Genomic DNA, 17,381 nt, shown 5'->3' with positions numbered 1-17,381 from the left:
AAAGATTCTGATATTGCTGCAGTAAAATGAACACACAAGGGGACCTGGGGAACAGTGATGATTTATTCATCTACAGATTGGAAGCAAGTGTCCAGGTACAAACAGAACATTCCTCGCATGAAAACACTCGTACAAGTAAAATAAAACCTGAAGCGCCTTAAACACTCCCCAGCATAATGACAGCAGCTGAACCTGTGTGTGTGTGTGGGGGGCATCAAACCTGCTCCTCTCTGCACTGAGTTTAGAGTCAAGTTGTCATTATTTCACACACACAGACCAGACACTGCTGTCTCCAATGACCGAGGATGTTCCAAGGACGGACAAGTTAAGCTTTAACGTGTTAAACACATGACAAATATAGCAGTTACATATGACGGACTGATGATTAAACATCACACTTCAATATGACATCAAGCCTTTGGAATTCAATAAGTAGCTTGGATCTTTTTCAAGCGATGCTTCGTTTTATAATCGCTCTACCTGAATCTTAATGTATCTGAAAGAAAGTACCTTTCTCTGATTATAATTAGAAAAAAAACATATCTGTGATAAACATTCATTCTGTCATGTGCCTTAAAATGCAATTTCATATTCAACACCAAAATTACTTGGAGGTATATTGCCATATTAGTCAACGTAAAAAGAATTATCTGTTCATTTTAGCTCTGATCTAAATCAACATTTCAGTGGAACAATTTTCTGTGCAGCCTCCAGGACGTCTGCTATGTCCACCTTGTCGCCAAACTCTTTCTCTTGGTGCTCCAGGAGGATTCCCTGCAAAACAGCACACGCGGTTCAGAAGAAGGGTTTTTTTTTTAAGCCGCGTGATAATAATCTGCGCTGTTCAGGTTGACGGACAGATTACCTGATCTCCTGGGCCAATGACGAACACTCCTCCCAAGATGAAGCCCTCGCCGAGCAAGTTACCTTCGTAACCAGACCTCCAGGCCCGAAAAAAGTTCTGCCACACCCCAAGCCGGAAGAGGCCTAGCGCTCCCATTTTTCTCTCCAGTGGTCCATAGAAACGTTTCTAAAATCAAATTGAGTTCTGGTTAGTGCCTTGAAAAGAATCCATGCTAACATTTCATTACCTTTCAACAACAAGCTTCACCTTTCAGCATGACAGACCCTAAACATTCAGCCAGAGCCACAGTGGGAACTAAGATTCAGAAACTCTCCTAATATGACATTAATCTTGGGAACTGTACAGTGAAAACATTAAGATTCCAGCTGCTGACCATCTCATCTACGTAGATGTCCCCAGAGAAGTGCGGTCTGAAGTCCTGGATCTCTGAGCCGATGTTCTCTTTAACCACGGCAATCAGAGGGACCCCGAGCTTTCTCAGCTGGGGCTTCAGAGAGGACAGCTCAGAGGCCTCCTGTGGATGGAAGAACATGAAATCATGAGAGGAATTTAAACTGTTAATCTATGCAAGCATTGAAACGTCAAGTCTGGTTCTACCTCTCTGCACAAAAATCATCCAGGCCGTCGTACGGCCATGACCACCGCTCCACTCTTCTGCCACAGGCTCTTCGCTTTTATAACGGTTCCATCTACAGACAGAAAAAAAAGACTCTTTACCACAGCCTTACATCTTAGTCTACAAGTATAGATTTAGTTAATGTGGACTAGAGAAAAGATGAACTAGAAACAAATATGGGAGTCTAATAGTTCTGTTAAAAATGTGAAGAAAATTTGAAAATAAAAATTGTTCAAATACATAATTAGAGCCCCAAAGTTCCTCTGCATTTATGTCAACTTTTATATTCACACTTATGACTGGATCAGAATATTGTAGTGCTTATTAAAACATGTTAATGTTATGTTAAAATCACACAATCCCAGCAGATTGCAAACATAAAACCTTTAACAGCTACACAAGTGATTCTGCTGCTGACTGAAACCTAAACTTCTTTCTGACTGTCTCAACAATGGATTTACGTCATCACATATTAATAAACATCAGCCTACCGTCCTTGGTGGAACGCAGATCGGCTTCTTCCAGTTGCTCCAGCAATACGTTTCGACCTTTAGGAAGACAAATGTCAGTGTTGACCAGGAAGATCCCAGCCAGGGCCGCTCCGACAGCACTGATGCCCAGGACCAGGCCCATCTCGATCAGGGCCCCCTCCAAACCAGACACTGCAGCAAAACAGAGCCATCATGAGAGAGATAGAACACACCTCTCCCTCTTAAATATGACTCAACTAACAGGACTTAAAAATCTCTTTTTTTTTCCTTCTGCTTTGTTTGGCAGTCGTTTCTGCTACAATGTGTCACTGCAGAGAAAGCTTATCTTTTCTGAAAAGGGGAGGCTAAATCTTTCTGAAGCTGAGTGATCAACAAGATCCAGCATGTTCACTCATTGTCTTCTTCTACATATTTTCAGTGTGATTCCCGCCAGCAATATCTCGTTGTACTCTAATCTAAATCTCACTTATGAGATTAGAAAGCTCAGCTGCACATCAGATCCTTCTGACAGTGGCTACTGTTTGCTGAAAACCCGTTTTAAAGGCAGCAAACACAAAACTTTCGTTTGTGCGAACTGAAATTTACCCATTTTAAAATTACCTGCCATATAATTATACAATTAAATGCAGATATTCCTTCTCCAGTTGCACCGACCTAATATTATTTTCTTTGCAATGACTCCTTGACTACATCAGCAGAAAGTCAATAAAAGTAAACACTTTCATTTAAAGGTAACCTTTCACATCACAATGATTATTACTCTTAATGAAACAAATAAAAATTAGCATCAAACTAAGTAACATCTGTTTTGGCTAGAACAACTCCTCCAGACTACAAAGTAAGACAACACTGGAGAATCATTACACCCAACAACATAACCACAGAGAACAGCTAATTGGTGCAGGAGTCAAATATGTTCTTGCCTGAGGTGATCTTGTTTGGATCAGGACTTGCTCTGGCTTTACTTTGGTGAAATTGAGCAGTCTGGCCCTTTAGAAACTGAGGGTCGGCTGTGACGGAGCAACGCAGGGGAAGCCTCCAGCTCAAAGCCGCTGAACATCTGGACAGAGCCAGCATGGTGGCAAAAGTCTGAGCCTCTTACTACACACACACACACACACCCTCAAGAGTTCACTGGAAGACACAGAAAACAAAACTTTTTTTTTTTTTTCTAAGCAGCATAAACTGAACTAAGTCTCTACCAATGCTCAACTTCAAGGTGAATTAATGCAACAGGCTTGGAAGACTAAGAAGAAGACAGAATTTCACACCTCAAAACTTGTGGTTAAAAAAAAAAAATGCAACAACTCTCTTAAGAGAATTAGTGGTGGCTGTTATCTTGATGCAAGTAAAATGCAAACGTCCTCCATCTGCGTGTACACTTCCTTTTACATTCTAACCTCATGCATCAACATGAAGTGCACAGAAATTCAAAAAAAATAAGATGCTGCAATCATATCTAAAACTATGTCAGAATAAGTTATGACACAAGTCTGGCTCATTTATCTAAACAGCTTTGATATAAGAAGCTCACTAACTTATCTATGTTGACAAAGGGAGAAAAAAAAATTCTCTCTTACTTCTGCTTCAGCTCATCCGTTGTGAAACGTAAAGCAACTAAAAATACATCGAAGTCACTGGGCTTTATAACACAGGGGACAAAGGAGGAGAGAAGCTCAAGAGCCAATAGAGACGCTAGCCAAACAAGGAAGAGTTTGAAGACTTAAGAAAAAAAAATAAGGATTTAGTGCTACAGACATTACACTGTCACATAACACTGAAGACAGCTACACTGTGTTCATCCTAGCACAACTACCTTCAAGATCCAATCCTGCACTAAAATGTTCTTCCATGCTAAAAACATGTATTTATTTACTTCTCAGTGGCTAAATGACTGTAAGCGACAGAAATCAACGGCGGACATTATTATAGAAACAAAACCAGAAAATAAACCAAATAAACCAAACTAGTTATGGTGATAATAGAACCTGGTCTGTTGTTGACTAGAAATGTGTTAGTATGCTGGGGCGAACATGCATTTCTGAGAAATAAAAATTACAAGAACATGTGGTAAAATTAATATATACAGTTTATGCAATAGCACAGTTTCTCTCAAAGGTTTACACAACCCTTGTTGAAATGTCAGGTGTTAGTGACATATGGTGAAAGTGAAATATGGAAATTCACCAAAAGAAATTAAAATGAAATACAACAATAAAAGCTTCCAATAACATATTTGCGTACATGCACACACTTTTAAGCAAATACTTTGTCGGAGCACCTGCTGATTCAGTTTCAGCATTCAGTCTTTTTGACTCAATAACTGTCATTCATTACAGTGAATATGAATGAGTTCAAATTGAAATTAGATGTGCTCTTCAGGAGTTCACTTACACATATATATACTCACAATATTAAAGGCTTAGCCAGACCGTAGAGCCAAATCTGACTGATAAAATGAAGGGGTCACTCGAAAACGGCCTGGACCACCGGGCATTTATCTTCACATTGTTTGACAAAAAGAGAAGCACAGCCAGACAGGATGAGCAAGTATAAATCAAAATGTGGAATGCAGGTAGACTCCAAAAGATTAGATGCTGAAATTGATTCAAAAAAGTGCTTTAACAACATAATGTTGACTCATGCCACAATGAATAGCCTATTGCTCATCACCGTTTTATTTATTTATTTTAAACAGATTTGCCTTGGAGATCAGCTGGAGAAAAAATGTCAGTTTATTTGTGGGGGAAAAAGTCCGGAAATAACTTATATGGATCAGATTTTTTTTATTCTTAACACCAAAAAACCTGAGGTGTGTTTTGTAAGCCACTAACTTATACAAATAACACTGTCTCTATTTCAGCAAACAGTCTCTATATATATACATATTTATGCTACAATTTATTTAGGATCAAACAGATATTTTGTTTTTTCTAAAAATGTAGAAATGACGTATTCACGTGACAACATTGGGCTACGTGTGTAGCTCAATGCAAGCTAAACAAATAAACTGATAATAAATAACCGCTTCGACACCAAGTTTGTCAATGACCTTGACAGTCCAGGCACATAATAATCAAACCCACAGTATCAACCCAAAGGGTCAGCAGAAAGCAATTTAATTTGATACAGTAATATCAAATGTTGCTGCATGTTACGCGAGCTTGTCCTGCACAGTAAAGCTGTAACTGGAATAACAAGTTCAGTGACGTCGACAAATAAGGACAGAGCGTCACCCGATAGACGCAAACCGTTTGGTTTTATCCTGAGCTTTAAAAAAAGTACCAAATGCTGAATGAATGAGTAAATGCCGAGTTTTCAACACAGCGACAGTAATGTTAAGTTGAGAAGCGTGTGTTACCTTAATATGGACGCACCAATATGAATGAGGTTTAACGAAACGCCGCCGCGACCACAAACGCTCCTTGGGTGAACGTAACGAGTCCAGCTGCGCAGGCGCACTAAACGATCACAGCACAGGTTAACTAATCGAAACAGATGCCTGGGAATGTCGATGCGAGGCGCTGTCTGAACAGTGATTTACAAAAGTTTTCCAGCCTCGCGAACATTTTCACGTTTTGTCAAATTACTATAAAATCTGATTAATTTATATGTTTTTGTTGGTTGAGGACCGGTGGGATTTTTAACCGATAACTTTGTCAGATTCTTTTGCAAATGAAATTCACTGAAAGAATAAAAACAATTGGCTTTATTAATTTGATCTTCTTTGTTACATTTATGAAGTTTTTAATATATTTTTTTTTTACCTTATTTTGCAGCTCACGGGTTTAGTTTAGTTTTTTTCGTAATAATATAAGTAGCTGCTGGGGTCCTGAAATCAAGTTTGGAGCAACATTCCCCTCTGCTGGAAGTTAAGAAGTGAAGTCGGAAAGAATCTTTGGTTTAATAATGTAAAACAGTATTTGCTTTTTTCCCTTACATTTAAGGCTATTTAATATTGAGAGTAAGAACATATTGGTGTTTTTGCGATATTCAATTTGACCAATTGAAGTTAATAGGATAGACAAAAAAAAACCTGCATCAATTTGACCTCTGCCCTCATGTCCAACCTTTTCTTTCAATATTGCCCTATATTTTCCCCATCCATCTTTCCATGAATTCCAACTAATTCCCTTGGTGATATTTTATCCTTACTTAAAAAAAGCATCCCCACAGCACAATGCAAATGCCAATGTGTCACTGTGTTGACACATAGTGGTTCTTATTGAGGTGCATTATTAGTTTTTCTTTATTTTATTTTTTTTTGTTTGACGTGAAAAAGGTCAAAAGAGTCTGAATGCTACTGCAAGGCCTTCTAAAGGGACCCAGTTACTGCGTTGCTAACACAACGTTTTAGCAATGGTGTAACTATTGGATTTTATTGGATTTTCATCTATTGATGCAGCTCAAGACATGGTTCAAATAAAATCATCTTTTCTGAAGCCTCTCAGTTTGTCTTGATTCTGTTATGAGAGAATGAGTCTGCTTTCCGAGCCCAAGGCCTTAGATGTCCTTTGCTTTATATTATCAGTCGTATCTCACTCTTGATCTAAGCCAATTCACTCATTAAAGGCTATACAAGAGAAGTAACCCTGTCTTTTTTTTAAGTGTGGCACTACAACTAACATAATAGATTGCTTGGCTGATTTTCTATCTCCATTTAAAACTGTTACTTATTTATGACTATGTTTACAATCACAAACAGTGAAGATAGTAGTTTTATTAGTCAGGCCATTGATTACAATTGTGTATGGTACAGTAAAGAAGGGTCAATGGTTTTGGAAGGTGTGTAAGAGGTTGAAGGTATATGCTAACACTCCACACTGTAAATATTTTACTTTACAGTTAAACGATTTACATGTTTTACTGTAACCATATGTCTTTTGTAAATTAGTCAACCGGAGAAGCTGTTTGCTATTGCTGCATTGCTCCTTTAAAGTCTGAGAAGACAGCGTACTACAGGAGATATACATTGGTGATATTTCAGTCATTCATGGCAGCTTCACTCAGGAATGTGCTGAAGATCCAAAATGGACTGGAACAGAGATGATCGAGTGACTCTCCTTTGCCCCAGCAGCTGTGATCCCTCTGGCTCCTCTACATGCTAACGGCTCAACTTGTGGAACAATTTCAAAGCATCTACTTTGAAACATAACAAATCACTTTTAGATTTAACTTTAAAAAATGAGAAATGTCTGCATTTAATTCATCAGTCAAAAAAAATAATTATATATGCATGTATTATGAAAAGGCACAGTGTGAGTCTATCCTTATCACACAGAAACACAAATATAAACAAATGTCTCACAGCCACTATTTGGACCTGATCAGCTTTGGCATTAAGCTTGTGGGACTAACAGCCAATCGCAGCAAAGGATTTTCACCCCACCTCCTGGAAATAGTTTCTGCTCAAAAGCATTGGTTAACTTATCAACTTCTTACAATCATATTGATGCCGGTTAAAAACCAACGTGATTAGCTTTGAAAGAATGACCAGGTTTATGACAGTACTTGTATCAGTTTGAGTTTATCCCTTATTTGTCTTTTGTTTGTTGTCAACTAACTACTTATATAACAAGTTTCCCTCAGCCTTTCAACCGTACTGATTATATGCAGGTTTGGTGCGATCCCACTTACTGTGTTTGCTCCAGATGAAACCAGTTCGATGCCAGGCGAGCTCAGAGCCCAGAGATGTAAGTTGTGGGTGAAAACTGAGTGTCCTTGAACTTGAAGAAAGACTAACAGGTGTTAACAACCCCTGAAGTCCCGGGCTCTTATCTTGTCCTGTTCTGTCAAGTTTCAGCCTGTCGTACTCTCATCTGGCCTTTGACCCGGTTTTTAAATTGAAACTCGTCAGTGTTTATTGTGACGCACATTGCCACCAAAAGTATTTGCACTCCTTGAATATAAGCGCTGTGGGAAAAAAACCAAAAATCTTTTGTTTGGGTAACTTTTCTCTTGATAAATGATCTCCTTTAAAAAATTTATTTTGTATTATTTACTCAGGTTGTCTTTGTCTGATATCAACATTGTGTGATGACCTGAAACATTTAATCAGGACAAATAATCATTCTGACCAAGTCCATCTGGGAGCAAAAAAAAAAAAAAAAAAAAAAAAAAAAAAAAAAGTATTGTATCAAAAGTATTTCACCCCATAAGTCAATATTTTTATAGACACCTTTATTGAAGTCACAATGTGTACATATTGATGTTTTTGCCCATTTTTTAGTAAAATAGCTCAAAATCAGTCAAACCTGATAACAAGTTTCTATGAACAAATTTCAAGTCTTGCTGCAGATTATGTAGTCAATCATTTTGTTTCATTCCATGCAAAATAAAAAGCATCCCCACAGCATGATGTTATCACCACCAAGTGAGTGGAGACATTTTCACATGATGGACTGAGCAGATGTTCAAAGGTTTTGATTTTTGTCAGATAGCATGATCAACTTTTAAACTGCTCAAGTATCTTCTTGATGGTCTTCTTTTTTGACTGGCAGAATAATTGAACATGGTGTACTGCAATGTACTCAAATCTTGGTGATTTGGATTGATGCAATAATTGTTTGAAACTCTGCGTATTCTTTCTGTGCACATAATTTTTATCACTCGTCATATTCACATTATTCAGACATCAAGTGTGTCTGAACTCTGATATCAGTAATCTTTCAACATGACTAGAACAATCTTGCTGAAGTAAAAAAAAAAAAAAAGTCCCATTCCCTGTCAGTCATTAACAGGTTCTTTGATGTAAATGCGTAGTCCCCATATTAGAGGGTGTTTAATGTTTGCATACATAACCAGTGTGGCTTGTCACTTTTGTCCTGGAGCAGCAGATTAGAGGCAGGTAAAAACAGATTCTGACAGAGACATGCAATTCTGCGGCGCTTGCTCTCTTTAGGATCAAGCGGGAATTTCATGTCTTCTCTAGTTTTGTCTAGTTGAGGTTTGTCACGCAACATTGACCTCTGATTATTTGTGTAGTGTTGTTCTCTTTCTGTCCTGAAGCACACTTGATTGTAACAGCTGGAAAGTTACGAAATCGCAATTGAAAATCTACATATCACCGTCAAACCAACTAGAGATACACTGCACTGCAAAAGTAATGGCACTCCTTCAACTTCTTCACATTTTATCACAGAAGACAAAACACAGAACGTAATTCATTATTTGTGCATACATTTCCTAATTTCAACAATCAGGGTACAAATTACAGCCCACATCCAATTTCTTGCACGGTTTAGTTAAAATATGTAGCCTTGGGAATGATCAAAGGCAAGAAACATTGAAATTAAAAATCAAGAATATTAGACTACTTTATATTTATACCTTTAAAAAAATCAAAGAAGCGCTTCAGAAGTCTAACTAATGATAAACTGCTGCAACGCAAAATATTTTAGATTCACGTCTCTTTACAGCTCAACTAATTTGGCCAGAAACAAATCGTGTCTGGTGCTGGCAAGCAGCCACTTTCTCTTTTCTTCATGTCTCACTACAGGCTGGTTCAACCTGGCTGTTTATGTCTCTGTCCAGGAAGGAGAGCAGCTAAAGCAGGTTACAAACCACAAACACACTATGGAGCATCACGCCAAACACAAAGGGTTAACAAGCCGTTTCTGTGAGCTGAGCTGCCCGCCCATCATCCACTCCCCCCCCCCCGGAGTGGACTGTACCATGGATTCACGTGACATGTATGTGTGTGTGTGTGAGTGAGTGAGTGACAGAGAGTGTGTGTGTGTGTTTGTGCGCGTCCCCCTCAGCCGTATATATTGAGCCATGTGGACTCAGACTTAGAGTTTTGCAGGACAGACCTTCTTTTGGCTGCAGAGCTTGTGACTTCCAGATCCTCGATACTTAAGTGAAGAGAAGCAGCAGGAATATATATTTGCTTTTAAGTCCCTGTTGGAAATCAAGAGGCCTTGTAAAATAACAATTCCAACAGGACAAAATGACTGATAAACTGGGCGACGGCTCTTTCATGTTCACCTCAGAGTCTGTAGGAGAGGGACATCCAGGTGAGTTTTTGTTTGAGTTTAGACTTGCAAAATGTAAAATCAGATTTTCTAGGTCAAAGAAAGCTTTTATAACTTGTAAAATCTCCCTGTTACCACAATTGAACATTGTAGTTTCTTTTAAACCGTGCCGTTTTAGATTGAACTCATGTTCAAAATCATTCTGCAGAGTTGGGTCTTTCCTCTTGAGGCATGCTTGGTGCTTCATTCACAGCAACATGTGTTTATGACCCCATCATCTTTCACTTATGGGAGAGCAGATGCATGTGCAGCGGCCTGGTGTGCGGTTGCACGCTAAATGGAAAAAGACAGCGTTACGTAAGGAAAACTTGGAAAACTTTTCTGAAACTTGCAGGAAAACTTGTTCAAATTTGAGCCTAAAAGATGAAAGCAAAGGGTCCCTTTGATCTGCAGGTTGCTGAGTGAAGGACAGACATTCACCCTTTGTCAATGTTTTGTAATCCTTTTACAAATATGTAATCATACAAAGTCCTCTGTGCAGAATCGATAATCAGTAAGTGCAGCTGTGTGGTAAACCACAAGTGCAACTTTAAGCCCTGAGTTCTGCATTAAGTTTTTCCTGTCGCCTCTCTGTTTGACATGTGTCTGAGTTGATCATTATTTTCATTTACAGTAGTTTGTGATGTGTATGGAAAGCAGCAGCAGCTGATAACACACCTCAAAGTCTGGTCTGTTCCCACACACAGTGATTAATTATTCAGTGTTCCCAAATGTTCGGACAGTTTGAGCGAACATGGAAAAAAAAAAAAAAAATTCTGTCCAACACTTTCTATGATGTTCTTAAACTGCAGACAAACTGGATTTCTGCGGAGTCCACCGGACCAGATGTTGGGGTTGTTTCTGATGTAACCTGTTTATTGCATTGCTTCAGCAAGATGACAAAGAGGGATGAATAGGGTGGCTGGGGAGGCATTGTCCCCCTCTGCTGCACTCAGACTCAACCAGCCGAACACAAAGCATCTTCTGATCCAAATGAAAACGCTCTGAGACAAATATACTATCAATATGTTAATAAAGTTGCAACAGACAGCTAATTTGTGTTTTTGAAAAAAAAAAACAGGATCAGCTTTCGTCAAAGAAACTAACCTGAAATCTCAGTTCAATCACAATCTGAGCAGGTGATTCCTCTATTAAGATGGAAATGATGGCTTTTGTTTAAGTCTTGTAACTTTGTCAACAGATAAGATTTGTGACCAGATCAGTGACGCAGTCCTGGATGCACATCTGAGGCAGGACCCAGACGCTAAAGTGGCCTGCGGTAAGTCAGCAAGAATTCACAACCATCTCATGTTCCGTTTATAAAACCGAGATGCCAAGAAATATCCAGTATGTCGTCGGATCGCAATGTTTTATATGAGCTTTCTTTTTATTAGTGTTTGAAGACACGATGCCATTGAAAATAAAACTCCCACATCACCTTCATTTATATTTAACACAGCAGCACAGCAGTATCATTGACTCGGCAAGACAGGGTTTGTTCAGGACAAGTCTAAAGATTCAGCACTAGAAGCAGTGCTGCTTTCACAAGCCACATAAATTGCACAAGTGCAACACTTCAGCATATAAAATTGAACTACAAGTCAAAAATGGCTCAAATTACTTATTATTAATGTCGGATAATTCTAAGCAAGACAGGGGAAATGTTTTACTTGCCTTGGCATGTTGGATGCTTGGCCTACTTTTTGGTTATTTCAGCTAAGTAATTATCTGATCACTTGTGAGCCGTCATACAGCATTGAAATACCATTTCCAGATGATTTGTTGCTCATTTAATATGAAAAAGTCACATAGCAGAAAGTAATGTACCAGGTCAATACGCAGCACAACGATGTGAATTTCACCCTATTAATTCTGGTTTGTAACCTGATCAGCACTCTGAATGGTGGCACATCAAAAGCGACACATTTCTTCAAACTCCACCATTTCGTCGTGTTTAGACCCACGTAACATGTTTTTTCCAAAATCCCATCATGCATAGTCAGCTTGGAAACGGTGTAACAGCGGCATTAGTATTGTTGACAAAGAATAGTACAATGTCAGTTCAGCCGAGTACTTAAACTCTGCACATACAAAGTTAGACCAGATTTCAATTCTGACTTTTTTCTTTTGAGATGACTTAAAGTTTATCACAGTTTTATTTAACTTTGACAAAGAGGTTTCATAAAGGCAACCCACTAAGCTCGGGAGCAGCTACCCCAAAGCCTCCAGATGCTGTGGCATTACAGGCTTTCCTGGAAGACCTTCCTGAGTCTAATGAATCCATTGTGATCGACAGAAACTGTGTGTAAGACCGGCATGGTGCTGCTCTGTGGAGAGATCACATCTCGGGCCAACGTGGACTATCAGAAGGTGGTGAGGGACGCTATCAAACACATTGGGTACGACAACTCTGAAAAAGGTGAGGCATATGACACAGAAAACAACAGGTATAGAGGACTCGAGTTGTCAGCGTTTTTAACTCTGAGTTACATTGTTGCCACCTGCAGGTTTTGATTACAAGACATGTAACGTGCTGGTGGCTCTGGAGCAGCAGAGTCCAGACATCGCTCAGGGTGTCCACATTGACAGACGAGAAGAGGACATTGGAGCAGGAGACCAGGTGGGACAGACTTCTCTTTGGTTTGATATCAAAGCTATGATGTGAAACATTAAATGTAAGAAATGCTAGTAATACAATGAAGGACCTATGATGCAGTTTAAATTTTCAATTGTGGTTTATCCTCTTGGGTTTATCAAACCGACTAACTGTGTCAAGGTTGCTTAGGCTAAAATCAGCAGGAACACATGAGTAAAAAAATGTTTAAAAATGGGCAATGTTTAAAAATATTTTCACACACAGCCATAAAAAAATCTCATCCACCGTTCAGACAGTTCACTCTATGGTAGAAGTGTTGATTTTAAACATTAAAATCAGTCTCCTGTAGCATCATATGTAACACGACTGAATCGGTCACTTTCTAAAGAGTTTCAACTTTGACTTTGACATTGTAAGAAGTTTATAAGTACAATTTCATATATTTTGCATTTCATCTGACTGTTTCCCTCCCTTGCAGGGTCTGATGTTCGGCTACGCCACAGATGAAACGGAGGAGTGCATGCCTCTCACCATCGTCCTGGCTCATAAGCTAAACGCAAAGATGGCGGAACTGAGACGCAATGGCACAGTGCCCTGGCTGCGCCCCGACTCTAAAACACAGGTCGGATTGCCTGCTGAATTACTGAAAAGTTCCTAAGTTCACTCTTGGAAAAAACACTTTACCAACCTTTCTCTTAGATTATTTCTTTTCTCGTCTCCGAAGATTAAATGGGCATGTTCTCTCATCTTTCATATCCTTCTGAAATATGAATAAATGAGTAACTAATTGCTTTAAAAAATTTACTTTGTGAATATAGCGAGGCAATTTCTTCAAATCGCAAAAAGGAAAAGAGAAAACGAGTATTTCATTGTATGATGTAATGCCTTAAGGCAGCATTGTTTTAAAACAATCCCAGTTCCACATTGAAAAGTCCTGATAAAACTGTGAAACACATCAGAAAACACACTTCTGCTTCATTTGCATCTAAAAAAAAAAAAAAAACATGACCAAAGACTCCACAAGTGGAGAATTTGACACATAAGCAACATTCAAATCTCATGTTTATACACTTATTTTTGGGATTTTGTGTTTGTCTCATAGGTGACGGTACATTATGATCAGAAGGATGGAGCTGTGGTGCCTAAAAGAGTCCACACCATCGTTATTTCTGTCCAGCACGACGACGGCATCTCTCTGGAGGAGCAGCAGAGGGTCCTGAAGGAGAAGGTACTCACCCTTATAGACAAACATGTCCAGCAGATTCATTCATAAGTACTAATTCACTGGTGAAATGTCTCCCATCAGGTGATAAAGGCCGTGGTTCCGGCTAAATATCTGGACGACAAAACCGTGTACCACCTCCAGCCAAGTGGCCGCTTCGTCATCGGAGGACCGCAGGTTGGAGCAAGAGACAAAGAGATGTAAACAAAATGAACTGCTAGATTTCTTTTGTTCACGCTCCACTTTTGTTGACCACTAGGGAGATGCTGGTGTTACAGGCAGAAAGATTATTGTAGACACATATGGAGGCTGGGGAGCTCACGGCGGCGGGGCCTTCTCCGGCAAGGATTTCTCAAAAGTGGACCGCTCAGCTGCTTACGCCGCTCGCTGGGTGGCAAAGTCTTTGGTCAAAGCAAAACTGTGCAGGAGAGTTCTGGTTCAGGTGAGCGTAAAGTACCAAGTCCAGCCTCTGCACATCACTGACAGCTTTGCTGATGAAAATGTGATTTTAATCCACATGTGTTTTTCAGGTGTCTTATGCTATTGGAGTGGCCCATCCTCTGTCCATCTCGTTGTTCACGTACAACTCCTCTCAGAAATCAGAGTCAGAACTTCTCAAGATCGTCAACAAGAACTTTGACTTGCGCCCCGGAGTTATAGTCAGGTAGTCGTCACGCAGCTTTTTATGCCTCACGGTGTTTATGGAAACTTTTTAAAGTTTTCATGTGAACGTAAGATAAAACAGTCATCTTCAGGTCAGATCTCAAATAAAAAACTGAAATCGGCATCTCTAATTATTCTCTCTTTTTTGAGTCCAAAACCAATCAATAAAAAGTAATTCAGTAACAAAATTAGATATAAAATAGTAATCTGCAAGAAAAAATTCAATTAAATGAGACCTAGTAAGAAGTTTTTGACTGTTTAAGATGTGGCTGTTCTCTCATGACACCACTGCGTGGCGCCAGCTGTCATCTTTTGGCTTAAGATGAATATTTTCCACATATCAGTGGTCTGCATTCGGTTCCAGACCCACATGCGGCTCTTTAGACTTTCCACAGTGGCTCCTAATAAAACATTGTGAAAAAATGTTACACCGAACAGGAAAGATTTGTGGTACTTTTATATGTTTTATGCAATGTCCGCATGTGTCTGTTTACTTTCCGAACAGGGTTGCTATGCTGTCTTTATTAAAAAAGAAAGAAATACAGAAAAAATAAGAGCATCTATTCATGTGTCTAGAATTAATTTCCTTCCAATAAAACATGTGAAATTCTTGCTACAGACAGATTACTCTTAGGATGTTTATTTCCACTTTGTACATGGTTGCCATGATGTCAGCTATTTCTTCCTGCTGTGTCTCGCTGTTTTCCATAAATACAAGTTGCTCTTATTCTCGTCCACCTCAATCAGTGTTATCATTTTAATGTTAAGTTCATTCAAATATCTGCTACTGTGTCTGAACTATGTTCAATTAATGCTAAGACTGCTAGCAACAAAAGAAAGCTTACATATTGAAAACTTCAAATGTCAACTGCGTTTGGTTTGCATATGAGATATGCACATTTCTTGACGATTCAGGTTTACATGCTTGGTTGTGGGTTCAGGTTTTTTGCCATTTAACAAAAAATATTTTAGGTGGAAATTGGAATTTTGTTGCGTTAGGCTGTGTTATCTTGCCTCCACAAGTTTGAGACCTCTCTGTTATTCATCTCAACCAATACTGCATTTTTTCTGTGTTGTGTTCAGGGATCTGCAGCTGAAGAGGCCGATATACCAGCAGACGGCCTCATACGGCCATTTTGGACGACCAGAGTTTTCTTGGGAGGTGCCTAAGGAGCTTGTTTATTAAAAACTTCTTGCCCGGATCGTCCACCTTGAAGAGCGATCGAGATGCTTCCGTATTGGACTGTAATGTCCGACTCACTCAGATGCGTAATTAACTCAGTCAGACCAAAGAGTCCGTTTCCAGCGAAACTGAAGTTCCTTTTCACTTCCTTTGAACAGAACTGAAATTACTAGAAGTATAACTTTCAGCTTTTTATTGTGCATTAGTTGATCTTAACTTCCTAAGGTCTGTACTAAATCCAAATTTAGAAAAAATATGTTCAAGTTGCTTAAGGGTCTGAAGTGGCAGAAGATTCTTTCATGAGAAGAGTTTTAATGTATTGGCGGTCCAAAGCAAATTATCAAACCAGCTTCACAACAACAACAATAAAAAAAGATTACTACTTCCATACAACAAGCTGAGGAACATTGTTTTTAGAGGGCAGTATAGTGTAACCTCTACTTTTAATCATAGCCAGGTGCTTCTGACAAGTCAGAAAATGCAAACAGTTTTCATTGCATTAACTCAGCGGAGAAAGATTAAAAATAACATTGCATCTTATATTTTCTTGACTTTTTTATGTACATGTCCATAGCTGACTAAACCTTGCGGAAACATACAGTTAGGGCCAGAAATATTTGGACAGTGACACAGGTTTTGTTATTTTAGCTGTTGACAAAAATATGTTCAGAAATACAATTTATATATAATATGGGCTGAAAGTGCACACTCCCAGCTGCAATATGAGAGTTTCCACATCCAAATCGGAGAAAGGATTTAGGAATCATAGCTCTGTAATGCATAGCCTCCTCTTTTTCAAGGGACCAAAAGTAATTGGACAATGGACTCTAAAGGCTGCAAGTAACTCAGAAGGCCTTTCCCTCGTTAACCTGTAATCAAGTAAGTAGTTAAAAGGTCTGGGGTTGTTTCCAGGTGTGTGGTTTTGCATTTGGAAGCTGTTGCTGTGACCAGACAACATGCGGTCAAGGAGCTCTCAATGGAGGTGAAGCAGAACATCCTGAGGCTGAAAAAAAGAAAAAATCCATCACAGAGATAGCAGACATGCTTGGAGTAGCAAAATCAACAGTCTGGTACATTCTGAGGAAAAAGGAATTGACTGGTGAGCTTGGGAACTCAAAAAGGCCTGGGCGTCCACGGAAGACAACGGTGGTGGATGATCGCCGCATACTTTTGGTGAAGAAGAACCAGTTCACAACATCAACTGAGGTCCAGAACACTCTCAGAGAAGTAGGTGTATCTGTCTCTAAATCAACAGTAAAGAGAAGACTCCATGAAAGCAATACAAAGGGTTCACATGTAGATGCAAACCATTCATCAATTCCAAAAATAGACAGGCCAGAGTTAAATTTGCCCAAAACACCTCAAGAAGCCAGCCCAGTTCTGGAAAAGTATTCTATGGACAGATGAGACAAAGATCAACCTGTACCAGAATGATGGGAAGAAAAAAGTTTGGAGAAGAAAGGGAACGGCACATGATCCAAGGCACACCACATCCTCTGTAAAACATGGTGGAGGCAACGTGATGGCATGGGCATGCATGGCTTTCAATGGCACTGGGTCACTTGTGTTTATTGATGACATAACAGCAGACAAGAGTAGCCGGATGAATTCTGAAGTGTACCGGGATATACTGTCAGCCCAGATTCAGCCAAATGCTGCAAAGTTGATCGGACGGCGCTTCACAGTACAGATGGATAATGACCCCAAGCATACAGCCAAAGCTACCCAGGAGT

General features: G+C 39.3%; 2 protein-coding genes across 9 annotated transcripts; one reads left to right on the top strand and one right to left on the bottom strand.

Moving 5' to 3' along the window:
* Positions 1-49: 49 nt before the first annotated feature.
* On the bottom strand, positions 50-7,783 carry selenou1a (selenoprotein U 1a). 7 transcript variants are annotated; one of them, XM_055030218.1, is made up of 8 exons: positions 5,334-5,423; positions 4,383-4,473; positions 2,896-3,106; positions 1,973-2,143; positions 1,463-1,554; positions 1,239-1,379; positions 866-1,030; positions 50-774 (listed from the first exon to the last, which is right to left on the bottom strand). In XM_055030218.1, exons 3-8 carry the CDS (start codon positions 3,047-3,049, stop codon positions 676-678), a joined length of 822 nt encoding a protein of 273 aa, XP_054886193.1. In that variant the 5' UTR covers positions 3,050-3,106; positions 4,383-4,473; positions 5,334-5,423; the 3' UTR covers positions 50-675. The 7 variants fall into 7 exon arrangements, with proteins under 7 accessions (XP_054886193.1, XP_054886198.1, XP_054886194.1 ...); XM_055030223.1 differs by lacking the exon at positions 2,896-3,106 and having other exon boundaries at positions 5,334-5,420; XM_055030219.1 differs by lacking the exon at positions 4,383-4,473 and having other exon boundaries at positions 5,334-5,415.
* Positions 7,784-9,745: 1,962 nt separating this feature from the next.
* mat1a (methionine adenosyltransferase I, alpha) lies at positions 9,746-16,221 on the top strand. Of its 2 annotated transcripts, XM_055029866.1 has the most exons (10): positions 9,746-9,987; positions 11,186-11,263; positions 12,281-12,403; positions 12,492-12,604; positions 13,059-13,202; positions 13,683-13,808; positions 13,887-13,979; positions 14,062-14,244; positions 14,333-14,466; positions 15,549-16,221. In XM_055029866.1, the coding sequence occupies exons 1-10, from the start codon at positions 9,921-9,923 to the stop codon at positions 15,649-15,651; spliced, it is 1,164 nt and encodes a 387-aa protein (XP_054885841.1). In that variant the 5' UTR covers positions 9,746-9,920; the 3' UTR covers positions 15,652-16,221. The 2 variants fall into 2 exon arrangements, with proteins under 2 accessions (XP_054885841.1, XP_054885842.1); XM_055029867.1 differs by lacking the exon at positions 15,549-16,221 and having other exon boundaries at positions 14,333-14,470.
* Positions 16,222-17,381: the final 1,160 nt, after the last annotated feature.

Source organism: Poeciliopsis prolifica, unplaced genomic scaffold, assembly GCF_027474105.1.
Source record: "Poeciliopsis prolifica strain line A6 unplaced genomic scaffold, Auburn_PproV2 SCAFFOLD005, whole genome shotgun sequence".
NCBI classification, from domain to species: Eukaryota; Metazoa; Chordata; class Actinopteri; order Cyprinodontiformes; family Poeciliidae; genus Poeciliopsis; species Poeciliopsis prolifica.
The sequence above is the reverse complement of the archived record's forward strand: the minus strand, read 5'-3'. Positions and strand labels throughout refer to the sequence as shown.